Genomic DNA, 27,997 nt, shown 5'->3' on the forward strand with positions numbered 1-27,997 from the left:
CTTGACCTTGGGACGAAAATGAAAAATCGAGCTCCGTGGGGCTATGCAGGTGCCATTGGGCTAACCAAATACCGAAACTCCTGCCAGATTCGACAAACCCCTCGGAGAAGAAAATTTTTTTATGTCAAAATTCGCAATTTTCTAAGTTCGTGACCTTGTGACCTTGACCTTGGGACGAAAATGAAAAATCGAGCTCCGTGGGGCTATGCAGGTGCCATTGGGCAAACCAAATACCGAAACCCCTGTCAGATTCGACAAACCCCCTTGGAGAAGATGCAAATTGAAATCGGCTACCCCCTAAAAACACGTTTTTTGGGCGTGGCTCCGCCCATAATGGACGCACCACGCCCATTTTCAGGAAAACACAACTGGATCATCGTATAAACCTCCCACCAAAATTTTATCAGGATCAGATCAAAACCCACGGAGCTATGCTCGGGACAGACAGACAGACAGACAGACAGACAGACAGACAGACAGACAGACAGACAGACAGACAGACAGACACACAACAATAACGAATATAGTGGTCACTTATTTTTTTTTTCGTGAAAATATTTTTTCACTTTTTTCGTGAACCAATTATTTTTTTCGTGAAAATATTTTTTCACTTTTTTCGTGAACTAATAATAAGGTTGTCATGATGTTTCATGGTCTTTGAGAATGATGCTGATTTGAAGGTACTTGTTCCTACCTGAAAGGTAATTTTCTATCAGATATTTGTCATAACCTCCCATAATGCTCTGTAAAAATAGGTGGCCGGCAGTGTAACGATGTCAACTCAGAAGAATACCACTGGCTGTTTTAGCTGCATTTTGAAAAATATAATATATCAGATGGTTTCGGCACTATTGGTTTTGGCGCTATCTCTCAATGGTGAAGAATCACTGAAGAATGTTCTCATATCCGGATCTTCATCAAGATCTAATCAATTCATCCTTGTCACACACCCAATCTGTCCAGCAAATGTCATCCAAATCCGTCCATAACTTTTTGAGTTATCACCCTCAAAGACAGATAATCAGACAGATAGGGGTGAAAACATAACCTCAGTCCACATTTGGTAGCAGAGGTAATTAACTAACAAAAAAAAAGGAAGATGTCCTTCTGCCTTTCTTCCTTCTACCTCGAGCTTTATTGTTTTCTTTACAGTTTCTTTTAGTGACCTTTGTTGAACATGACCTACGAACAATGTTTTCCATTCCTAAGTTTTTCTTCACTATTATTAGTCCCCAACAAGTTTCACTGGAGGGGACAATAGGTTTTCTGTCCTTTCGTCCCACTTGTGGTTTTTCAGAATTTTTCCATACCCTTTAATACACTCAAGTGAAACTTGGAACATGGCTTTAGTATGATAAGTTACAGAGCAAGTTCAAGTTTCAGGGCAGAGTTGCATTGCCTTCAGAAATTATTCATACCCCTCAACTTTTGTCACATTTTGTTGTTACAGCCTGAATTAAATTAAATCTATTTTGAGATTTTTTTTTTGTCACCGATCTACACAAAATAACGCATAATGAAAAAGAGGAAACATGTTTTTAGAAATCTTTACAAATTGAGTAAAGATGAAAAGCTGAAATGTCATGCATCAATAAGTATTCACCCTTTTGCGATGATACTCCAAATTGAGCTCAGGTGCATTCAATTTCCTTTGATCAAATTTGAGATGTCTCTACAACTTGATGAGAGTCCACCTGTAGCCAAGTCAATTGATTGGACATGATTTAGAAAGAAACACACCTTTCTATATAAGGTCCCACAGTTGACAGTGCGTGTCAGAGCAGAAACTCTCCCATGAAGTCAAAGGAACTGTCTGTAGAATTCCAAATTAGAATTGTGAGGAGGCATAGATCTGCGGAAGGGTGTAAAACAGTTTCTCGAGTGATGAAAGTTCCCAAGAGCACAATGAGCTCCATCATTAGGAAATATAAATAATATGGAACTACCCAAACTCTTCCTGGAGCTGACCGTCCAACCAAACTGAGCAACAGGGCAAGAATGACTATGGTAACAATGGTGACCAAGAATCCAATAACCACTCTGTCAGAACTACAGAGTTCCTTGGCTGAGATGGGAGAACCTGCTGAAAGGACAACAGTCTCTGCAGCACTTCACAAATCTAGGCTTTATGGGAGAGTGGCCAGATGGAAGCTACTCCTGAGAAAGAGGCACATGACAGCACACCTGGAGTTCACAAAAAGGCATGTGAAAGACTCTTAGAGCATGAGGAAAAAGAATATGTGGTCTGATGACACTATCATTGAACTCTTTGGACTGAATGCAAAGTGTGGTGGAAACAAGCACAGCTCATTACCCATCTAACACCGTACATACCATGAAGTGGTGGTGGCAGCCTCATGCTATGAGATGCTTTTCAGCGGCAGGGACTGGGAGAGTTGTTGTAGAGGGAACAATGAATGGAGCCAAATATAGGCAAATAATTGAGGAGAACCTGCTTCAGAGTGCAAAAGACCTTAGACTGTCGCAAACATTGACGTTCCAACAGGGCAATGACCCCAACCATACAGCCAAAAAAAACACTGGAATGGCTTCAGAACAAGAACATGTGAGAATCCTTGAGTGGCCGAGCCAAAGTCCAGACATGAATCCCATTGAGAATCTGTGGAAATACTTAAAGATTGCTGTTCTCCGACACTCCCCGTCCAACTTGCAGAGCTTGAACAAATCTGCAAGGAAGAATGGGTGACAATCCCCAAATGTACGTGTGCAAAGCTGATACAGACATACCCAAGAAGACTCGATGCTGAAATCGATGCCAAAGGCGCTTCTACAAATACTTGTTGATGCAAGACATTTCAGCTTTTCAATTTTAATTAATTTGTTAAAATTTCTAAAAACATGTTTTCGTTTTGTTATTATGGGGTATTTTGTGTGGATCAGTTGCAAAAAATTTAAATTTAATCCATTTTAAATTCCAGCTGGAACACAAGAAAATGTGAAGAAGTCAAGGGGTGTGAATGCTTTCTCAGGGCACTGTATGCCCTTTTTGGTCTTCGAAGATATCATATCGGTAGGGGACATGTATTGCAAAGCAATTCTCACTCTTATTGATTTTTAATCTCTTCCTGTTTTCTAAGCTCTAACTGTTTTCTAATGTTGAAGTCATCAGATATGTCCAGTTGCCCAGATTTCATGGCAGCTGACTCACATCAAAGCGTTCATGGCGGCTGACTGATTCGGTCGTTCTGGGCCGTATTGCCCGTATTATGTGTCTGTCTTCCACAATACCGTGCCAAGTGGGATCACTGAGCAAGTTGAAGTGCCATGCTTATCGGTGTCATATGCCTGTTCTCAATTAACGATCAAGCGAAGTCATTAGTCGGTAACAGCCTCATTATGGGCATTAATCACCCAAATCCAATTTGTCCTTTTATGGACATGCACAATTGTAATTGCAATCGTAACCAGCCAAAAACAAATAGGGGATGTGGGTGAAAATGGGGGATGGGGTGGATACAGAGTGGACAATGTAGATAAAGAAGCAAACTCTCGGGAAGGAAAATGGAAACTTAGAAAGAGGTAAGCTTGGGGAGGGGGTAGAAAAGATCATGATTTTGAATGGGGGATGATCTGAGACTGTGGTGAGCAGCTGTCTTGAAGACCTCAAGGGAAGAATGAGATTGTAGAGTATGTGGAAGTTGGTTCCACGGGCAAGAAAAAAAACGAAACGACTGAGTGCAGGTGAACAGTGATTAGGGATTTTGGGAACCAGAAGGCAATTGCTGGTGGATCCATGCAGTGTTTTGAAACCTGAGAGGAGGGGGGACAAATCACGGAAAGAGCAGAGGGTGTTTTTCAAACTTTCATGTGCAGAATTTGCTGAAGGTCCTTCCTCTTTTCATTTTTGGTGCAAAAATGTCCAACTGCCAATCGATGACGAGTCAAACATTCTACACCGGCTTTTACTTTCACATTGCCTAGCTTATTTTAAAACTCATTCGCACTAATGGATAATCAATCTGGCTCTTTCCAATTCCAAAAGTCACTCGTTGATCTTTTCTTTACTTGAAGTGGGTATTGAGGACACATGTCCTGACTTCCACCATTTCTAATACCGCTTCTCTCACCTCATCTCTTTTACTATTTCTGAATCTGTCATGACACCGGTGTATCCGTTTGGTTTCTTGCTGATGTACCCATTCAAATCTTCAGTTATCACTCCTTTGCAGCTTATAACTTGAACCAGATCTTCGAGTTCATCCCAGAATGATATTTGTTCTTCTTTGCCTCGACTAGCTTTTGGGTGCATATGTGCTTGCAATCTAAAAAATTTCTTCTTCGATAATAATTTTCATCGTCATTATTCTATGACCGAATTGCTTTATCTGCATCGCTTTTTGGATAAATCTCTCGGTGATGAGAATACCAATGCCTCCAATGACTTTTTGATCTCCACACCAGCATTTTGAAAATATTTTTGCTTTGTTTCAACCAATAATCCTTGTACTTTGCCCTTTCCATGTCATTTCTTGAAGACAACAATTATCAACTCTTCTTCTGTCTGGAATTTCAGCAACTTCTCTACTTCTTCCTGTCATCATTCAAACATTGATCATTCCTATCCATCATCATTTTGTTCCCATTTAAAACGTTATCTAATTGGGATCTATGAGCGATTGTGCAGCTCATTTCATCCAGGTTGTCCACCATTATTTTTGTCCGAAACAGGTGGACTTTCCCACATGGCACTTTGGGTGCCATGTGTACTTTGGGTACCATGCCTATGCTTCAGAACTGCTTTCATGAGTTTTGAAGCTGAGCTTTCTATGGCCAGATGCTCTTCGTGATGCAGTTTTTCTTTCAAGGATCTGAGCCTTTGGTTAAAAAAAACTTCTACTGTAAGGCAACGAACATTTTTCTTTCCGGGATTGTGCCCTGGGCCTTTGGTTAAAAAAAAACCTATCCCATAAGGCAGCAGGTGAGAAAATAAGTCGGTAATTAATAGATAATAAGTAAGTTGGTGAGTAATAAGTAGGTGACTTAGTAAGTACCAATGACAAAAACGAGTCATAAGTTAGTGAGTTGGTAAGTAATAATGACGAATTTCACAAAGAGATAAATCGAGGAGACATCTCACGAGTCAATCTATGACGAGCTTTCACTGGGTTCTCAACAAGCTTGAACACCAACAATGTTCTTTTTGTTTCACAGCCACCATTAGCCCACCTTCTATTGTGGGGTCAGCCGGAAGTAACTTGATTGGGGGAAGTCTTCACGAACCGGCTGGCCAAGCCTGACGTTCGACTATAGTTTGGACAGGAATTTTGAATTTGGCCAGGGTGCCTGCAATATCTCACCTTCTCTTCCTGAAGGACACCATGGGATCTTTAACGTTCATCAACAAATGTTGGCAGACGGGACTCCCATTTTACGTCCATCCAATGTACAGCACACCCATTGACGAATCCTCCTGCCTGTGAAATACTGGACTGACAGTTTAAAGCTGGGTTGGGAATCAAACCCAGGCTAGACAGCTTCAACGTGAGTGTGCATGCCTCTAGTTTAAAGCTGGGTCGGGAATCAAATCCAGGCAAGACTGCTTAGAGGTGAGTGTGCATCCCTCTACTTTAGAGAAAGTTGGGTTGGGAATCAAACCCAGGCTAGACTGCTTAGCGGTGAGTGTGCATACCTCTTGGCCATCCTGTTAGCCCCTTTAATACCTACAATAAAATAAACAAATCATCATTGTCATCATTATTAATGTTTGTTATCTTTTTCCTTTGCAGGCTTTTGTTCGTTGGAGTGAGAAATGTCATGCAAGTTCAACTGACCCCATACTCCAAATTCCTCCTCATAACCTTCTTCATAAGAATATTTTTTTCTGTGCTGTGCTTCCTCCTGTCCAACGTAAAGAAGGTACCGAATAGATATTTATCGATAAACATGCATTTTCACTTCGTTGCTCCTCATGAGTTCATCCAGTCAAAACAATCTTCCACTAATGCTCTTTTTCACAGTTCTTGAGGAGGAGAAAGTTCAATTCTGATTCTCAAAACGATGAGGTATGTTTTTCATTACAACACATATGAGGTATTGAACTTGGGTGAAGACTCACTAATGAGGAAACCTTTAAAAATTTTTTTACCGGATCTAAGGCTCGTAGTGGGGCTGCCACACACACATCTGACACATGGACATACAGTTGAATACATGAGACACAAAATAGGACTGTGAGATGAGACAAACACAGCCACTGAGCTTGGGGGAAGTGCTGTCATTTCCTGGGGCACTCTGGGAACCAGTGACGTCACATGTCTGCCTTTCTCACTGCACTCATTTCCTACGGAGGAATTTCCCCCCCCCCCCTCCCTATTGGGATTGTCCTTGCTCTATCCTTTAAAATGCTGAATGTCAAGCAAGGAAGTAGCACATACCATTTTAAAGTCTTTGGTACGATTCGGCTGGGGTTTGAACCCTCCTGGACAATGAGCGGACACTCCAACCAGGTCAGGCCAGGTATGGGACCATGTGCTGGAGCAGCATGTCACCAGCTTTCCACCGGTACTCCACGGGCTTCCATCTGGCCATCCTCCAGGCAGATGCCTGGCCCTCACCCATCTCCTTGAGATGCCGATCAACCTGCTGCAACCATGAGGCACCTAACCAATTCATCCACCGAGTTTTGTCATAACTCGTCCACAACTGTTGTAAATATCATGCTATAATATAAATCGTTTTTGGCCTCATCTATCAATGGTGAAGAATCACTTTAGAAATTAAAAAAAAAAATTCTCATATCTGGATCCAGATCTTCAACAAAATTGAACAAATTCTTCCTTGTCACACACACAACCTGTATACCAAGTTTCGTCCGAACCCGTCCATCACGTTTTGAGATATTGTGCTGTTTATCGTTTTTGGCCCGATCTCTCAATGGTGAAAAATCATTTGAAAAATTCTTGTGTCTGGATGTTCACCAAAATCTAAACATTTCGTCATTGTCACACAACCATCCTCTGCGCCAACTTTTGTCTGAATCCGTGCACAACCTTTCGAGATATCCTGTTCACAGACAGGCAGTGGTGAAAACAAAACCCCCGTCCACCTTCGGTGGCAGAGGTAATATGCTAATTAACCCTTTAACCCCTAAGAGGCTATTTTCATTACAGTATGCATGTATATGTGTATATATAATTTTAATCTTTTTATCATTTGTATTATCTCAGTGTTTGACGAAGCATCAGTCTTTCGTCATCAATTGCGGCACAGTGATCCTCATAGTCATTGCCATTATATTTTGGGGTCTTGCGTTCTTCTTCTTCACTCGGACAACATACAGTTGGCAGGTTTGTGTTCATCTTCAGTTCTCTTTTCATGCTTTCCTCTTTTCCTTTTTTTTAGTTTCTTTGCGAGCTTCATTTCAATTTGATTTTGAATTTTGTCCAAAATAAAATGAATGGAGGGATTCTCTAAATTATTACTGTATTTAGAATATCAGCATTATCATAATGGTATACCACTTGGAATGGTATACTTGTGTACCTCACACCTAGGGTTACAGTCAATTCTACCCCATAGTGAAAAGAGTTCATCACTCGAAGCTCAATAAAACTTGGTGATAAAGCTTTTATTTTTATTTTTTTTTATCTTCATTCGTAATATGTATTTTGTCTTAAAATACCAAGATGTCCTGCAAATATTTACTTTGATAATTGTAAATGTCACCAATAATGTACTGAATTGTTGTTTTACTCGTTTCCATTTCAGATAACTCCTTCCCAGTCCCGAGAGTTCAACCGACAATGCGATATTTTTGGATACTTTGACAACCATGACATTTGGCACTTTTGCTCGGCTCTTGCAATCTTCTTCTCATTGCTGGTATACCTTCCCACTTCCCTTCTGTTTCCTTTGTCTTTGTTTCCACTCGCTGACCCTCTTTATTTTATTTTTTTTCTCTCCCAACAAGTCTTGCATTAATTGAACAGTCTGTACCCTCAAAATTTTCACATCTTGTAATTTATTTATTTTTGCTTAACTCAGTGTTTCTCAAGGTGGGGCATGAGGATTCAGAATTGATGAATCAATATATGATCGCTTTCATAGCTTTGCCTTTTGAATACATATGTAGTATATACTGTAGTGTCTCCAATCATGGTGGGGCGTACGATAATTTTGAAAATCAAAGTGGGGCGTGGGACAAAAAAGGTTGAGAAACACTGACTTAACTGATGTGCCTAAAACGAAAGGCATTGAATCACTCAGTGCCTTTCGCATCAATCATCCTTTTTGTACTTTTCCTCATACAATTTAGTGTATTCTTCTTGCCCTTTATGGTCTCTTTTTTTAGCAACCATTTCTTACAAGTGAGCTTTCTCTATTGCTGGGAATAGAAAAAAACCCAGAAAATAATGAAATAACTATATCGAGCAAGCTTAGCATTATCTCAAACCTTATTTATTTTGCACAAGAAAAATAAATAAACTCATCATTTAGAATGTTTTTTTTTTTAATATTCAGTATTAAAAATGCAAATGGTGTCTTCTGTCATCGAGCTGGCAAGCTGGGAGTGACAATTCACATTTATTGCCACATCTGATCCAATTTAATTTCTGCAATGGTGGCGAGGTGCTTCATTTGAAACTGCTTGTTCGATACATGTAGCTTTTTGATGCCTAGGGTCAGCAATATAAATTTGTACTGGTGTCAAAAGCAGTGACCAATGTCAAATCAACTAATGGGCCCTTTGGTCCAATGGACCAGATTTTCATTGGTCTTCACGGCCTTGTAGCATACCTGCCTGCCATACTGCTTGAGCATTAGCTTGCCTTTTCACGAAGCCCAGATGTACTTGGTCCAGGGTGGGACTCATGTTTGTTATTATTATTATTGCCAAATGATACAACTATTATTTTTGTTAATATTATTAGTATTAATTAATATATGCTTTGTTGCAATGTTGCAATATCATTCGTTTTGTTATTTATTTTGTAATTAGAATGCCATGCCGTGGAAGGACCTACGAAGCTGCTCTTTACACCTAAACATGGCGTGTGTTTAAAACATGCGACATCTTCCTGGTTCTTTGTTGTTAATTCGCCTAATCAACTCAGGAGATCATGACGATCATTTCAGTGTATCCCATTCCACATCAGAAAGCTCCAGGAGAACTCCACAAAAAACATGCCTCACACACATGCATACAGACATATATACACACACACACACACACACACACACACACACACACACACACACACACACACACACACACACACACACACCTCGTTCATGTATGGTAAATAGTGGGATGACGACTGTCATCCTTTCAGTGCAAAAGTTGCTCCATTATCCATGCTTGTGATTTCACGTGTGTTCGGCTAAAAAGCAGAATTCTACAAAATTCGAGAAATTTGGCACTATATATATATATATATATATATATATATATATATATATATATATATATATATATATATATATATATATATATATATATATATATATATATATATATATATATATATATATATATATATATATATATATATATATATATATATATATATATATATATATATGTATATATATATATATATATATATATATATATATATATATGTATATATATATATATATATATATATATATATATATATATATATATATATATATATATGTATATATATATATATATATATATATATATATATATATATGTATATATATATATATATATATATATATATATATATATATATATATATATATATATATATATATATATATATATATATATATATATATATATATATATATATATATATATATATATATATATATATATATATATATATATATATATGTATATATATATATATATATATATATATATATATATATATGTATATATATATATATGTATATATATATATATGTATATATATATATATATATATATATATATATATATATATATATATATATGTATATATATATATATATGTATATATATATATATATGTATATATATATATATATATGTATATATATATATGTATATATTGTTGTACCGAGACACCAGCTTGTCACTCAGGGGGATTCATCCCCGGTTGTCCTCGGAAGAGCCGGACCTGGGGCCACCACTCACATTTAACGTTGTGGTATGTTGGGTTGTTTTAAAACCACGAACGCCACCCAGTTAACCACGAGTTCCCGTGTTCACTGTCGAATAATGCCGTTTAACTCGAGGTCACGTGGTTACCTAAGCAGGGTGCGCTCCCCGCTATATATATGTATATGTATATGTATTTCTTTGTGTATGTATATATATATATATATATATATATATACTGTATATGCACAGCCAACCAAAATGATCAAACTTCCACGAAGCTCTCACTTGTTTTAATACAAACGACCCTGAGCCAATCAAATCTCAAGGCAACATTTTGTTCGTAACACGCAAACTTCTTCAAACCTCTGCATCTGTTTCCTGCGTGATCTGGTAAAATAAGTGTGTGCATTAAAACTTGGCAAGTTATTGGACATGTATTGTACATCCGGGTTAGTCCTCCTTGGTGATGTGATCTGGTCACGTGGTCATGTTGTAGGCGGGGTTGGAATTTGGGTGGAGCAAGTCTGCCTCAGTGAAGATTGTGTGATGGGGAATATCTGTGGTGGAGTGATTGGTGTCTCCTCTGGGCTCAATGTTCTAGACACGTTGTGGGTTATTTGTGGTCCACACTGTCCTTGTTTTGGAGCTTGCACCAACCACTTTCTGCTTTTTGGATCAAGGGGTTGATCACCATTCACCTACACTCATTTGTTCCTCTTTTTTCCAGCCTGTGAAATCAACTTTCACATCCTCTTCAATCACATCCATCTCTCACATATCTGAAAACAGTTGTTCACCACCATCTCACGTTGTCTCCAATCCAAAACCATGATCTGTTCTACTCTCGTTAACCCCACCCAAATCTCTCCTAATTTTCCAGTTTTTCCTCCTTGGAGTTTCCTTCTCCATGCAAGCATGTTTTGGGTTCTGTGTTCTGTTTTTTTTTTTTCTGTTATTCCCTGCTCTGTTCAGTGTACTAGCTCTTCCATGAGCCTCGACTATGTATACAAATAAAATAACCCTGTCCAAGTTCCCGCACCCATTCTCCAAGTCCTCTCCTTCCCCCACCCCTTTTGCACCTTTCTGCACCCTGACAATGACACCTCCGCCCTTAACTGTGTGGACCTCCAACATCTGAGGCCTTCACTCCAATTTGACAGATCTCTCAATCTAGACTGCTGCTGAGAAACCAGACATTATCTGCTCAACAGAATCCTTCCTCCCATAGCACGTCCCTGACTCTTGCATGTCTCTTCCAAGCTATTGTCTCCTCCCATTCAGCAGGCCTGAACCCCATCCCAAAGGCAGAGTGCACTTTACATCAAGAACTCCATTTCTCACTGTCCAGGTTCTGCTCTTCTACCTCCAAATTCCCAGGAGTACCTTTGGCTGTGACGTCCCCTCCACTCCCACCTCATGTTTGTCTATGCTGTACTGTCCTCGTAACAATGACAACTCCATCTACATCTTTATCTCGCTCTCTGCCAATGTGGACCAACTCCAAACACCCATCCCAAGTCTCTCTTCCTCATATGTGGTGATTTCAACTGGCACCATGCCAACTGACTCGGTGTGAGTACGTCTTTCACCAGCCATGATACTGCAGCAAACGATTTCTGTGACTCCATGAACCTGCCTCAATATGTTCGTTACTGTATTTCTGCCAATGAAAAATCTTCCTTTCTGACCCACTTTCCAAAAAAAAAGTTTACAGTTCCTCCTCTGCTCAAATTGATTTGCTTGATCATGTCCTTGTGAAAGCTCATGTCTCTCTGCCTATTATCAGGGAGCCGCCTCAGCGCCAATGAGTCTGGTTGTTCATTTGGCTGATAGGCAGGGACTGTAAGCTGTGATGTCATTTCAGGACTGGTCACCTATGTCTGCCAACCCTGATATTATCTCAGCCTGAAAATTCTTTCACAGAAACTTGCTCTCTCTTATGCACGGATTCATCCCATTTTATCTTCAGTTGTCATTCCCATCCTTCCGCACATGTAACACTGAATTATGTGGTAAGGCAGTTGCCTCAAAACAACTTTCTTTCTCTTCCTGCAAGGAAAACCTGACCTAAGGCAACCTCAAATCACTCCACAAAGCCAGCAATAAGTGCGTCCACTCTGGCCTCTGGTGGCACCTTGTTAAGTCTGTCTCTGGAGTTTGCCACCCCTTCGTCCCTTCCCTCTCTTCAAATGGCACGACAGCCGCTTATAAAAAGACAAAATACCTGTTATGTTTTTGCTTTCAAATATTGTGTCCTCATCCCCTTGCTCCCTGCACCTACCCAACCCAATCACACCCAACTGCTTCTAGATTGTCTTTATCACCTGAGAGTGTGGGGGAGTTTCTGGAAACCCTTGACACATTCTGCAACTGGCCCAGATGGCACAAGCACTTGTGTCTTAAAAACCTGCTCTGTGGCTCTTGCACATCTTCTTTCTGCACCGTGCACCCTATAATTTGCCCTAAGTCATCTTCTGTCAGCATGGAAATCAGCCAACATCACTTCATTATGGATACATGGTGCAAGAACAGATTATCTTAACTACAGACCTATTATTGGCCTACTTTCATAAGCAAGTTCATGAAATTGATCATCGCAGTTGACAGAGTCCTTCCTTTTCAACAACAGCCTCATCTCAGATCATCAGTTTGGATTCAGACCTGGTCACTCTACACTGGATATGCTACTTCTGCTCCCTCAACAATGGTTAGAGTCCCTCAATGTCAGACATGAGATCAGGGCCATCTCTCTGGACATGTTTCAAGCATTTTATATAGTCTGGCACCCTGCCTTCCTCTCCAAATTATCTGCCTATGCCATCCAAGCCACCTCCCTGCATGGCTTACTGACTTCCTCTCCTGCCATAGCCAATCTGTGGCTCTGAACAGGACCCTCTCATCTCCTTTTGCTGTCAACGCAAGAGTGGCACAAGGCAGTGTCTTGGGCCCACTCCTTTCTTTGTATGCATACAATGTTGAGGCTCATGGGGGGGGGGGGGTTAGAACACATAATGGATCAGGACATACCAGGACAAAAAGAACAAGAGAAAGAGATGGGGGAGACACACCAACGGCAGGGTTGAGGGACAAATTAGAGGGAGACCTGGCAAAATAATGGATGTGGGTAAGCATGAGGGACACAGGGAATGAATAAGATGGATACTGCCCTAAACTCTCAATCATATAAGTGGAAGGAAAAACTGGAAATTCAGAAAGAGGTGGGCTTGGGGAAGGTTAATGGGGGTAGAAAAGATCATGTTGTTGATGGGGGTGGAAATGGTGATGAATAGCTGTTCTGAATCCCTGGAGGGAAGAGTGAGATGAAAGAGACGAGAAAGTTTGTTTCACAGGTGGGAAATCTATAATTAATGAGTGTGTGCGCATGTGCGTTTGTCTGTATGCGAGTGTGTCCCCCCCCCCTCCCCCCATAACTACAAAACCATGGAACCTAGTGGCCCAGGACTTTCATGCATACTAAGGAGTGTACAAATGAAAACTGTGTATTTGGGTAATTTTAAACATCCCTTTTGAAGATAATTAACAAAAAAGCCTCAGCAAGATGGCGGTGTGCCATCTTGGTCGGCCCGCTGTCACCTTGCAGGGATCTTAAGCTTTTCATTTTAAGCATTTTATTTCAGCTTAAGCATTTTGATCTTAAGATCTTAAGCATTTTGTTTCAGCTTGCTCAACAATGCCTTGACTTGGAACAGGCCGTTTCTGTATGATAAAGCACTCAAAATTTGTTTTTTTTTTCACTTTCCTCACTCATATTGTTGAATGCCTGATGTTCATACCTACGAATCCTTGCATTCATCGCGATTGGAGGTGAAAAAGTTTTCAAATGAGGTGCTTGGAGCGATTTTACGCATTACGTGATGTGATTTTCTTTGAAGACCTCTCACAGACTAGAGCTCAGGGACTAATTAAGTGCCAACAGCTGGAGTGAAATCTGAAAATTTAAAGAAATTCGCGATTCTTATGACGAAATGTATTTACTTTGAGCAAGGCCATTTTCCCTCCTTCTCCATATTTTACTTTTTACACCAGTTTTTGTTTTTGTTTTTGCATTGCTGAAAGTCTAGAATGTGTTCTCTTACTAATCAGCTTGCTATTGCTTACCAAGCCAGCTGTTCCTTTTCAACAATTTTGTTGGAGTGCTTACTGGAGTGCTTAAGATGGCAGCCGCAGCACAAGTCTCATCCCTCAATTGTAGCTCTTATTATAATCTCTTTAAAAATGGTACATGCTGTTTGAACCCCAGCAGTTTGAACCTAACCCCTCCCCCTCAAGTCCCCCTTAACTCCCCCTCTCACTTATATACCTCCATTAGGTATAAGGGAATAAAGCTAGATTATTGGTAAACATAAACCTCCAGTCTCATAAATCGTCCCCACCCGCTCCCCCTCGCCCCTGCTTCCCCTTAAGTCCCACTATCCAACACAAGTCAAGAACTCCTCCCCTCTTTCTCCTAAAATTCCCCGACCCAATGCAAATCGAGACCACCTCCCCATCCCCAATTCCCCCCTTCCTCCTCACCTCCTCGCTTCCACTCTCCCTCCCCTTCTCACTCCCACCCCCTCCTCGCGAAGCGATGGGTGGTATTTTGAGAAAGACCTGCGGCGTGGCCCCATGGTGTTCACACACGTTTTTGAAGTGAAAGTGCCAGTGTTCACATGTGGCAGTGCCAAGTGAGCCACGTGGTAAGGTGAAGTGAATGACTAGGTATTATACGCAGTTCAGTCACCTGCGCTACCGCATGCTACGTACAGTGTTAATTAATGGGAAAAAGTGCTCTAGGTGGCACCCTCACCTACTGTCACTGAAAAACACGACCAAAAAATCATCCTATTCTCTTTTGTAATAGGTCGATTTGTAACTTTTTGTAACTGGTCGATGGATCAAAGTATAAAGTTCTGGCCCCACATGCCTGTGGTGTGGCCCTGCAGTGTCGTGCAGTGTCTCGGTGTCATCCGGTCCACCCACTGAAAATGTTGTAAATGTTTTTTGCTTTGTTTTTTTTTTACACAATATTGCACAATATTTTTTACACAATATTTTTCATCTTTTTTGTGCAATCTGCTTTCATTATATTTTGATCTACTCTCCCCCCCCCCTTCTTCACTATATCTCCTCTCCCACTCTCCTCCTCTCTCTCCCCCACCCCTCTCTCTCTCTACCAGTCTTTCTCCCCCACCCTCTCTTGGTACATCCGGGTGGTACATCCCCCACCCTCTCTTGGTACGTCAACGAAGCGACTTTAGGTGTCTGGTAATTTTCAAGGTCTTAAAAAGTGTCAAACTATATGAGGCGCCGCGAAAATGGAGTGATGTAAGAGACACAAGGCCATTTTGGAGTTCATGCCATATAGCACTATTTTAACCCTTAGCCTATCATCATCATCATCATATCATTAAAAAAATGTCACTTACATCACTCCTCGCGGGGCCTCATATACTGCATGTGCAAATCACATTTTAACAGCATTGTTAGGGAATCCCAGGTGTTTTCCAGGAACATTTCAAATACAACTAGAAGGGCATTCAGTCAAGTGTATATCTCTGCCAGGCTGCACAGTTTACATATTTTTTATCCCACTAATAGACCAGATCACATTCCGGATTATCACCAAAATCTAATCCATTCGTCCTTATCACACACCCAGCATGTCCACCAAGTTTCATCCGAATCGGTCCACAATGTTTTGAAATAACCTGCTGTTTATTGTTTTTGGTCCAATAACTGAATGGTGATGAATCACTTAAACAATTCCAGTATCTGGATGCGGATCTTCGCCAAAATCTAATCAATTTGTCCTTGTCACACACCCAACCATCCACAACTTTTTGAAAAATCCTGTTCATAGTCGGACAAACAGACAGACAGTAATAACATAACCTCCGTCCACCTTCGGCAGAAGTAATAACAGAAAGTTCTGCAGTTATAATTTCGGTGTTGATGATTAAATGTAAAAATTTACCTGCAATAGAGGGGGTATCTGTTGTGCTTAAAGTGCATTTTGTGGGAAAAACAATTTTGTATTTAATGTGGGAAACACATTTGTGGTTAAAAAAAAAAACACGTGTGTGATTTAGGTTGTAATTGGTGTTGTACATGTTGAGCACAAGTTATATCCAACTCTCACAGTCTTTTGAGTGAACAGTGCTGCCCAATAGTGGTGTTTACCTAAGGCTTTGCAAATCAATGTGACCATTACACACTGCCGCTTTTGGGTACTTGTCTCGGGTGATACCCCATTCAGATTTCTCTTTAATCTCCCCAAAACTATTCCACAGGTCATTCTTCATTTAGAACAAAATCTTTGCTGTGTATGCCAGAAGCCTGAACAATGGAATCCTGGAGACGGTGACCAACCAATCAACCATCAGAACTTGTCCTTGTCACACACTGAATCAGCAAGATTGAAAACACCAGAAGTATTGGAAATGTCTTCAAAGACCTGAATGATGACTGCATTTCACTGTGCCTGCAAATCAAATGACACTTACATGATACATCTCTCTTGGTGTGTGTGTGTGTGTGTGTGTGTGTGTGTGTGTGTGTGTGTGTGTGTGTGTGTGTGTGTGTGTGTGTGTGTGTGTGTGTGTGTGTGTGTGTGTGTGTGTGTGTGTGTGTGTGTGTACACACACACACGTACTGCTTAATATTTCATTGGTCGAATTCATACAGGGAAACAATCAACATACACTATCATTGCTAATGGATGCAGAGATATCAACAGGAAACCACTAAATGACAATCTTTTTATTACCGTCTCACTCTCCTACGACACACGGCTAGCTATTAATGTTGGCAACAACGTTGATGGCTATTATACTGACGTCATGCGACACCGTTGATAGCTCATGTGATGATGTCATACAACACCATAGTTTGCTGATACTGTGACATCACATCATTGTCGACAAAACTTTGCACCCTAAATGAGTTTGTGCACATGGACTGCATTTCATTTCCAAAACCCAATCGTTCACTATATCAGGATTCCAAGTTGTTTACATGAATTTACTGACAGACAAATTTTTTATATATTTTTTTGTATACAGTATTGAGGTTCATGGAGGAGATGGTTCACAGAATATATTTGGACGTAGCAGAATGAAAAGAACAATATAACAAGAGGGAGGAGGTCAGTGGGTACACACCAATAGCATGCTTAGAGGACAAAATAGGAGACTTGGAAAAATAAGGAATGAGGGCAAGGGGAGGACACAGGGAGTGAGCAAGATGGATGCAGCTGCAAACTCCGAAACATGGTAATCCAAGTGTGACCTGATGAGATAATGAACCAAAGTTTCAGTTGTCCTGATTTAAGGATGAGCAGATTTAGTTAATGGAAATGCATATATACAGCACCGATAGAAAGTCTACACCTCCTTTCAAAATTTTCACCTTTTGTTGCCTTACACCCTGGAATTAAATTGCATTAAATCTGACTTTTTTTCCCACCTGAATTTGCACATTGTAACGCACAACTTCCAAGTGAAAAACAAATTCTACAAATTGCAGAAAGTTAATTAAATATACAAAACTAGATTATCTTGGTTGGTGAAGTGTCCAACCCCCCACCCCCCCTCCTTTGAAATCGCAATTGCAAATTAGCTCAGGTGTAACCAATCACATTCAAAATCACACACCAAGTTAATTGGCCTCCACATGTGTTAAAATGTAGTGATTCTGATTATTTTCGAATAAAATCAGCTGTTCCTGTTGCTGGGTAGTGCATTTCACAGCAAAGTCTCAACCATGACCACCAAGGAGCTTTCAAAAGACCTCCGGCATAAAGTTGTAGCAAGGCACAGATCAGGGGATAGGTATAAAAATAATTCATTGGCCTTGAATATCTCTTTTTGCACAGTCAAGACATTATCATCATCATCATCATCATCATCATCATCATCATCATCATCATCATCATCGTTTTATGGCCGTTTCCATGCTTGCATGCAGGGCTGGATTAACCACTAGGCCCGTGAGGCCCGGGCCTTGGCCTACAAATAATATTTGGCCTACGAAAATTTCCGATGACGGGTTTTTTTTTCCAGTCTTAATTATGTGACTCGATATGTGCAGGAAGGCTGAACACACTGTGAGGGAAGGCGGCTGGCATGCTGCCAGACAGTGATCGTCGACAGCGAGCGTGGGAACCATGTGATCACATCACAATCAGCCAATCACAGGCGTCGCCGCTATCATCTGGTTGAGGGGTGGAGTAACGTTCGCGCTGAGTATGAACATACTGGCACCCTCTTTCCTGTGAGTTATCGAGCATCCTGATGCTTGCAGTTCTTCATTTTGCTCTTATTTGTCGTTTTTTTATTCTTGACTATTACCGACGGATATATTCGGCACCACGACAGTGGTACTTGCAAACGCGACAAAAAGAAGAGGCGTGAAAGAGAAACAAAAAGGCTGTCTGGATCCATCTTGAAATTTTTTTCACCTCACCAGAGTCGAGATGAGCAAACGGAATGTGCGCATGCAGAGTCTTCTGATGTCAATGTCGAGGGATCAAGTAATCTCGCACTGCATCACATTTCGAAAGCTGATGATTCCAATACCGTCGCATCGATCAACGAGAGAAGCATTGGAACAACTGCAGCCGGTGCTGCGGCTCGTAGTTTCAATGCTGATCCTGCTGAATGGACTCTTTCCGCAGAACTCGTGGATAATTTCATCCAGAATCCTCCCTGCCAAGATAGGAACGTAGATTTTTCGTATACAGCCCGAGTGTATCCAGATAAAACACGGTATTTTCGGCGCGAACACTTTCAGCTGAAACTCACAAACGGGGAAACGGTGAACAGGGACTGGATGCTGTTTTCTCCATCAAACTGTAAACTTAACTACTCCGTGTGCAAACTCCTATGTCCCGACGGTGATGATCACGAAAGCCATCACAGTAATTTTCGAATCGGATTCAATGATTGGAAGAATGCCTCTGCACGTCTAGCGTCGCACGAGCGTGGGACAGCCCATATTCTCGCAATCAAAAAGTCGCTTGAAATGAAGGTGACAGACAGGATTCACACATCATTAGAACAGCGGTTCCTCCACGAGGAAGCTTACTGGACTAATGTCCTGAAGCGAATTGTCGCTGTAATATCGTTCCTCGCCGAAAGAGTGCTTCCGTTCCGGGGCACGACCGAGCAGCTGGGTTGTGCTAACGATGGAAACAATCTTGGTTGTCTTTACTTAGTCTCAAAATTCGATCCATTTCTCACCCAGCATCTTGAAGTATATGTGAACAAGGGAAAGGGAAGTGTATCGTACCTGTCATCAACAATATGCGACGAGTTTATCCTACTACTGGCCGAAAAAGTTTAATCTACCATCGTGCGAGAAATAAAAGATGCTAAATATTATGGTGTTTCCATCGATTCGACGCCAGACGTTTTGCATATCAATCAGTTGACGGTAATATTTCGATATGTGATGCAAGATGGTAGCGCCGTCGAAAGGTTTCTACAGTACGTCGTGATTGAGCATCACGATGGTGAATATCTGTTTGGAAAATTGCAAGAGGTACTGGAAGCCAATGGGATTGATCTCATGGATTGTCGAGGGCAGTTATACAGCAATGCAAGCAACATGTCTGGTGTCTATTCAGGCGTACAAGCAAGAGTCTGTAAAATTAATCCATCGGCTCAGTGGGTACCATGTGCTGCGCACAGTTTGAATCTGGTAGGAGTCGCTGCCGCAGAGAGTTGCTTGGAAGCCGTCAAATACTTTGGACTTATTCAAGCCGTGTATAACTTTATGTCAGCATCTCCCCAAAGATGGGCCATTTTAAATAAGTCACTCGATGATTGTGCCATGAAACTCAAATGTTTGTCCGAGTCTGATACGAGGTGGTCAGCTCGCGTGGACGCTTGTAAAGCATTTTCCACAAGCTACAAGGACATAAAGAAGGCGCTAATGAAGATAGCCGAGCGCCCTAAAGACACTCGGTCAGTGAGACTGCAAGCCAAAGCATTGGCTGAGAAGATGGAACTGACCGAAACAGCAATCATGTGCGCTGTCTGGTCTGATCTACTTGGCAACATTGATCGAGTAAACAGATGTCTCCAACAACCTGGAATAGATGTCGGAGCGGTTAAGCAGCATTATGATGCCCTCTATGAATACATAGAGTCGCTTCGAAATGATGAAAAATTTGATGCATTTCAGGACCGCGCCAAAAAAATGGTTGAGTCCATCATTTACGCTGATGATAATCGTCGGGTCAAGAGGCGAAAGAAGGCCTTCAATGAAAATGACGAGGAAGAAGAAACCCCAAAATCTGGCAGGGAGAAGTTCAGAGTTGAGACGTACTTCTCCAAACTCGATCGCCTTCTGACAGAAATCCATAGAAGAGAAAGCTATCAGAAAATCACGGATCTGTTTGGATTCATCCCCATGGCAAACAGCCTCGACCATGATACACTCTCTCGCAGAGCAGAGAAACTGGTTTCAGCGTACCCTGCTGACGTTGAAATGGACATAGTTCAGGAAATATAACTTTGCTTGAAATACTCCAAGTTCATCGATGCATCGGACATGCTCAAGTACATTATTCACAACAATTTGACACAGACATTCCCCAATATTTTTGTTGCCCTCCGAATATATTGTTCGATGTTTGCTACGAGCTGCGAGGGTGAACTCTCCTTCAGCACACTAAAGCGCGTGAAAAATTGTCTTCAGTCGACCGTGGGGCAGGTGCGCGTGTCCACGCTTGCTCTGCTTTGTGTTCAATCTGAGCTGATGAAGCAAATCGATTTCTCCGAAGTGATCGCGTCGTTTGCCAACCAAAAGGCACGAAAGAAGGTGTTTCAGCAGGGTGGAAATTGAATATTCATACATTCCTCCGAATTTGTTTTCTGTATCGTTTGTTTCTCAATTTCGAAGCCGAATTGGATTTTACAGGCACTTGTATATTTGAAAGTCGGACAAATCGCCATTTCCCGCAGTCTGTTCCGATTAAATTTCATGATCAAAATCGTCATTTTGGTCACTCTTGAATTTGGCCGACGAAATCTCAAGGGCCTTGGCCTACGAAGACCTTAATCCGGCCCTGTTTGCATGTATAAGCCGTGGTTCACCTAATGGCTGCTTTCCAGGCTGCACGATCCCTCGCTCACCCTCTTGTTAAGCCTTTCACTCTAAGATCATCTCTCAGCAACACATCCCATGTTTTCCTCGGACGGCCTCTCGCTCTCCTTCCATTCACATTCATATTTATACACCTCCTCACACAACTACCCTACCACATCCTTTCCACATGTACAAACCATGTCAAGCGACCTCTATGCATAACCTCATTAATAATTTCTATACCTAACCTATCTCTGAATTCCATATTTGGTTTCCTATCCTTCAGTGTCACATCACACATCCACCGAACCATTCTCATTTCATCTCGTTCACACCTCCGTTCATCCTCCTTTTTGATCACCCATGTTTTGCTGCCATTCATCATCACACTTCTAATACAAGCTGCATAAAGTTTTCCCTTTAATCGGAGAGAGGTCCCTTTCGATGTCAATAGGGGTAACAACTCCCTAAACTTCCTCCAGCCACTTCTAATTCTTGCATTCACTGCTGCCTCCACATCACCACCTGCACTAATCATATCACCAAGTTAACATAATTTATCTACATATTCCAGGGATATATCCCCATAAAGTCACCTTTCCGCTCTACCTGGAGTCACCTTTTTACCTGCACAAACAGCACATTTGAAGTCAGGTGCCACCTGCAGTCTACCCCCTGATGCCACCACACCTCTTGTGCACCTAGCAGTTGCAGGACTTACACAATATTAAATTGCTACCTTCACCTTCTCTACAGACAGCACAGGGCCACCTCCCTCTTTTCTGTCCATACTTCCTTCTCCCACACCACTAATCAGCACTTTTGTTTTCCCTGTATTTACTTTCATTCCTCTGGCCTCCATACCCTCCTTCCATGCTGTATAATTACCCATTACTTCTTCCACACTGTCGGCTATGAGCACCAGGTCATCAGCATACAGGAGTTCCCAAGGTGAGCCTCCTGTAAATTCCTGTGATATAGCCTCAAGAACCATGATGAACAGGATTGGACTCAAGACTGACCCCCTGATGAACACTCACTTTCACTTCAAAATCCTCACTTTGCACTCCATTTACCCTCACAGAGTTTTCTGGGCCAGCATACATTGCCATGACTACCCTAACTAACCAAACCTACACACGTAACTTTCTCGTGGACCATTGCACCTCCTCCCGAGGCACCCTACCGAACGCCTTCTCCAAATCCACAAATATAAAGTACAGTTGTTTCTTCTTCCACAGATATTTTCCCTGTCATTGCCTAACTATAAATATTTCCTCCATCGTGCCCCTTCCTGGCATGAAACCAAATTGCATTTCATGTATATTAACACACTGTCTTATCAATTTATCCAGGACTCTCTCTACCACTTTCATTCCATGGTCAAGCAACTTCAGACCCCTATCATTGCTCTGAACTAAGGCATCACCCTTCCCTTTATAAATATTCATCATTACATTCTTCAACCAGTCATCTGGGATCGATGTCTCTCTTATAATTGCATTTATCAATTTAGTAATTAAATTCACTCCAATATCGCAAGGATGCCTTCAGCATCTCTGCGACAACACCAGTTCTGCCCGCCACTTTACCATTCTTCATTTCATCGATGGCTTTCTTCACCCATTCATTCCTCATCTCAGGTGGTGGGCCCTGTACCGGCTCTACTGCCTCCAGAATACCCCTGTTCCAAGGGAACTCCTCATTTAGCAGGCGTTCATACTAACTCCTCCAAGCATTTCTCATCTCCCCATGGTCAACCAGTACATTTCCCATATCATCCTTCACACATTGTTCCCCTATGAGATCCTTATTTTGATCGATCATTTGCTTTCCTATCCTAAATATCTCCCCTCTACAATCTGCATTATTTATCACATCTGAAAGTGATTCCTTTACGAATTTTTTGGCCTTGTAAACTTCCCTTCTTGTCCTACGTTTAGCCACTAAGTATTCCTCCTTATCCACCCCCTTTTTCCAAATCCTAAAGAGTTTTATTTTTTCTTGAATTGCCATATCTACCCACCTCATTATTGCATCACCATGTAGCCTCATGTCTTGCTGGGCCCTTCGACCTTCGACCACATGTCTTTTCAGGAGCTCACAGTAGCCCATCTTCTGAAGAGTTCTAACAACTTTCTACATCCTCTCCCACCATAGGGTTTCCAAGATTCATTTCCAAAAGTTCCCTATAGAAATGTTTCTTCACATTCTGATCTCTTAGTTTCCATACTCTTCTCCTTGGAATGTCAGGTTTCCTCTTTTTCCCTGCTCCAACTTAACTTTAGATCACACACTAGCAACCGATGTTGTAAGGTACATTCTTCTCCACCTGTTGTTTTCACATCCTTAACCAACTTCCTATCTAATCTCCTAACTAGAAAGTAGTCTATCTGGCTCTTTATACCTCCTGACTCATGAGTGATCAGTCTGCTTGGCCTCTTCTAAAACATTGTATTGCAGACTACTATATCTAAAGCATCCCCAAACTCAAGTATTCTTACACCTTCAGTGTTTCTAACTCCGAAAGCTGACCCACTATGCACACCCTCATATCCTTCTGCCAACCTTCCAACATGTCCATCCAAAACCCCTCTGATCACAAGAACTTCTCTCTCACTAATCCCTGAAACAACATGCACAAGTGTGTCCCAAAACTCATCCTTCTCCTCCTCACTTAATCCTATCTGTGGGGCATATGTTGATACCACTGTTAATATATGCTTATCAAACAACAGCTTTGGGACTATAACTCTTGCATTTACCCTCTTAACCTCCAACAATTTCTCCACCCACTTCTCAGCTATCATAATCCCAACACCACCAGTTCCAGAGTTACAACCTATCCAAAATAATTTGTACCAATCATTTCTACCTGTAACCATTCTTGCAGCACCTCCCCTCCACCGTGTTTCTTGCACACATTATCCATCCACTCTTCTGCGGCTCTAAGTTTCCGCAATCTCACCAGCTCTACCACGCAAAGTACCAACATTCAGACGAGCAACCCTAACACCCATGTTGTCTTGCCGAGTGGGTGCTTTAATGCATAACAGGATTGCTCCCATTTGTAATTTGTACAGCCATATAATATTTCTAAGAAAGAGAAAATGAGGGAACTTGAGTATGAAAGCCACCCTCCATGGTATATGCCACAGCAACCCAGGCATCAGTGCGCTTACATGACCTGATGCCGAAACACCAGCAGTCCAGTGGCCTTGTGGGTGAACCCACCCCAGCCCTCTTCAGGGACACCCATCAATGCGCGACATGGTACTAAAGCAGACGGGGTATTATTCGCCTGCTGATAGAGTAGCCTCCCAGTACACTATGACTGGGTTCAGGCTCTTGTACTGTCAGGCAGTAAGTGCCAACCTGTTAGACACACACCCTGTACCCTCTCGACAATGCAGCAACACTACCCAGTGTCACCACAACAACTAACCCAGATGGGGAAGCACACAACTCGGATCCCTATTTCGCCAAAAGGCATATTTGAGGCATGTTTTTGTGGTCGGATGCCCTTCCTTGAGCACAGTCAAGCCAATCATTAAGAAGTGGAAGGCGAATGGTACCACCATGACCCTGCCTAGATGAGGCTGTCCCTCCAAACTGGATGACCAAGCAAGGAGGAGACTGATCGCCACCAAAAGGCCAATGGCAACTTTGAAAGAGCTACATGCCTTTTTGGCAAAGACTGGTCACTGTGCATGTGACAACAATATCCCAAGCACTCCATAAGTCTGGCCTGTTTGGTTGGGTGGCAATAAGGAAGCCATTACTCAAAAAAGCCCACCTTGTGTCACGTTTGAGGTTTGCAAAAAAACACTGCAGAAATTCTGAAGCCATGTGGCAAAAAGTTTTGTGGTCTGATGAAACCAAGATGGAACTTTTTGGCCAAAATGTAAAACGTTACGTTTGGCGCAAACCCAACACTGCACATCACCCAAAGAACACCATCCCTACTGTGAAGCATCAAGTTGCGGGGATGTTTCTCAGCAGAGACTGGGGCACTTGGTGGGAAACAAGGGAAAATGGATGGAGCAAAGTAGAGAAAATCCAAGAAGAAAACCTGCTGTCCTCTGTAAGAAGGCTGAAATTGGGACGGAAGTTCACCTTTCAGTGTGACAGCGACCTGAAGCACACAGCGAAATCTACACTGAAGTGGTGAAGGAACAAAAAGATAAATGTCCTTGAGTGGCCCAGTCACAGCCCCGACATAAATCCAGTCAAAAATCTGTGACATGACTTGAAGATTGCTGTCCATTAACGCTTTCCACCCAACTTGACTGAGCTTGAACAGTTTTGTACAGAAGAATGGAAAAATATTACCCAATCAAGGTGTGAAAAGTTGGCAGAGACCTATCCCAACAGACTCAGCTGTAATTGCTGTCAAAGGTGCTTCCACCAAGTATCAACTCAGGGGAGTGGATACTTATCCAACCAAGATATTGTTGTTTTGTATTTTTAATTTTCTAAAATTTGTAGAATTTGTTTTTCACTTGGAAGTTGTGGGTTACGATGTGTAAATAAAGTTGGAAAAAGTCTTATTTAATGCAATTTAATTCCAGGATATAAGGCAATAATAGGTGAAAATTTTGAAAGGAGGTGTAGACTCTTTTGGCACTGTGTGTATATGTACTGTATATATAATATATTTGCATACATAGTCAAGGCTCATGGAAAAGCTAGTGCACTGAACAGATCAAGATCTAACAGAACAAAAACAGTAGAGAGAGAGGAAGGGGGGGGGGGGACACCAACAGCAGAGGTGAAGGACAAGATAGAGGGAGGCTTGGACAAACAATGGATATGGAGAGGAATAGGGGTCAGGAAGAATGCATGGGTGGACATGATGGATATGGAAGGAAGCTCAGGAAGAAAAAAAGTGGAAATTTTGAAGGAGGCCTTTGGTTAACGAGGGTCGTAAAGATCATCGTTTTGGATTTGGGATGATCTGAGATGGTGGTGAACAGCTATTTTGGAGACCTGGAGGGAATAATGAGACTGAAGAGAATGTAGAAGTCGGTTCCACAGGCAGGAAAAAAGGAGGAACGAATGTGTGGATGAGAGTAGTGATCCTGGATTTAGGTCGTTTCACCAGAATGGGGTTGATGGTGGACCATATGTGCCCTGCAGAAATCTGGGGGTGGGCGAACAAAGCATGGAAAGAGCAGAGGATGCAAGAGCAGAAAGAAAGCGGTAGAGAGACAACCAACGTGTATGTGTTGGCAAAGTGATTGGCCCATAGACTCAGCTTCATTACTGGAGATTTCAATGATCCTGAAGATTAGTTTCTACAGCATCAAGCTGAGAAAAGTGTGAGGGAGGGGAGTCAGCTTAGATGGGAGAGCAGAACTCCGTCAAGCTGTGGATGAAGGCCTTGTTGGTGGATATGAATGCAGGTGTGCCAAGGAAGGATATTGTACAGTGGAGGATGCCCAGTCGGCGACTGGCTTTGGAGGCCAACTTTTAAATATCATTTGCCCAAGAGAGATCGTGCCCGATCGTGAGACCCAGGAGTTCGAGCGACTGAATTTCCTCAAGAGTATTGTTTAGAAAATAGATGCAGAGATGGGGGGGGGGAGTACTTGTGATTTTATCAAAGAGACTGCAGCCCACCTGTCTGAAGGATGTCACGGCACAGCGTGGACTCATCAGCAAATAGATAAAGGGGATTTTTCCAGAGTCAGAGATCATTTTTGAACATCAGGAATAGGACTTGTATATTTACAGCTTTTATAAATTGAAGGATATTGGGTCCATAGTGACACATAGATTTGATTAGTGACACACATAGATTTGAAACTATATAGAAGCCAAAATCAGGTGGTGCTCCCCCAATTGCACTCCATCAGATTAAAGCTTTCCACAGATGGATGAAGGCTCAAAGACCACATGTCAGTGTAAGTCGCACTGAGTTTGAGAAAGGTCATGGACATCCATATTTGAATTTCAGAGACAAGAATTCAGAGTTTTAGAAGACGTCATCATCAGGTTAAATGAACAAGTACAGTATATTGTTCCAGCAGCCTCTTCAGTTATTTGGCCCAGATTCACCGAGTTGGATCGAGGGGTGAATCACACCTTTACCTAGCTCAATTTGGTTAGTCCGAGGTCCATCGAGTGACAGGCCAGATTCCCCCTCCCACTGAGAACCTCAAAATTGCCACTTGGAGTAGTTCATCATCCTCAATGGGAGATGAGTTTGGTCTTCAAAGCTAATCATCACACCAAATCTGTCTTTTATAGGACTTGTATGCCTGTACAGCTTTGCGATCGTGGTGACTCAAAAAAACTCGAACAAAACCCAGTTCATTCGTGTGTATTCAAGAAAGAGGGGAGGGTAAACAGCGAATATGGTAACACTTTGTATACAAACTTATTCGCTGGTGCTGAAATGCTTGCCCTGGCTTTTGTCTGGATGGAAGAGGCTAAAATATAATAATTTTTAACTGGGCCCTCAAGCACACCACTGTAGACAGACCAGGGGAAGGACAAGATGGAAAACCAGCTCCTGACCCTATGGGCACCATGAGGTTCTTTTCAGAGTCTAGAGCTCTGCAGCCTGGTCAAGGAATTTGAGCTCATGCCTAACGGATGGGGGCCCACATCCTCATGTAGGCGTGAAGTGGAAAAAGGAAATGTGCAGATCCTGCAGCTTGGCTCTCTTTGCCGCACACACTGGGCTGGACTCCTACTGGACCGCGATGCGACCTCTGGACAACCAACCTGGGACAACTGAACTGAGGCACGACCTCTCCTGGACTCAGGCTCCTACCATGGGTGCGCAGGCCTTATATGGGCACCCCGGATGCCCCACCT

General features: G+C 41.9%; 1 protein-coding gene across 6 annotated transcripts in view; it reads left to right on the top strand.

Moving 5' to 3' along the window:
* Nucleotides 1–27,997, top strand: part of LOC147028112 (SID1 transmembrane family member 1-like) — a 199,856-nt gene that overhangs the window by 161,905 nt on the left and 9,954 nt on the right. For 5 of the 6 annotated variants that reach the window (XM_085878160.1, XM_085878155.1, XM_085878158.1 and 2 more), the window contains 5 exons: nucleotides 5,748–5,877; nucleotides 5,979–6,023; nucleotides 7,188–7,307; nucleotides 7,729–7,842; nucleotides 16,372–25,118. In XM_085878160.1, the coding sequence (XP_085734286.1) occupies nucleotides 5,748–5,877; nucleotides 5,979–6,023; nucleotides 7,188–7,307; nucleotides 7,729–7,842; nucleotides 16,372–16,539 (577 nt within the window). In that variant the 3' untranslated portion in view covers nucleotides 16,540–25,118. Of the gene's footprint in view, nucleotides 1–5,747; nucleotides 5,878–5,978; nucleotides 6,024–7,187; nucleotides 7,308–7,728; nucleotides 7,843–16,371; nucleotides 25,119–27,997 lie in introns of those variants that run through there. The other variant, XM_085878156.1, reaches the window with a different exon arrangement.

The sequence above is a fragment of the Eptatretus burgeri genome, chromosome 4, assembly GCF_056783735.1.
Source record: "Eptatretus burgeri isolate ZD-2024b chromosome 4, Ebu_testis_v1, whole genome shotgun sequence".
Lineage (NCBI taxonomy): Eukaryota > Metazoa > Chordata > Myxini > Myxiniformes > Myxinidae > Eptatretus > Eptatretus burgeri.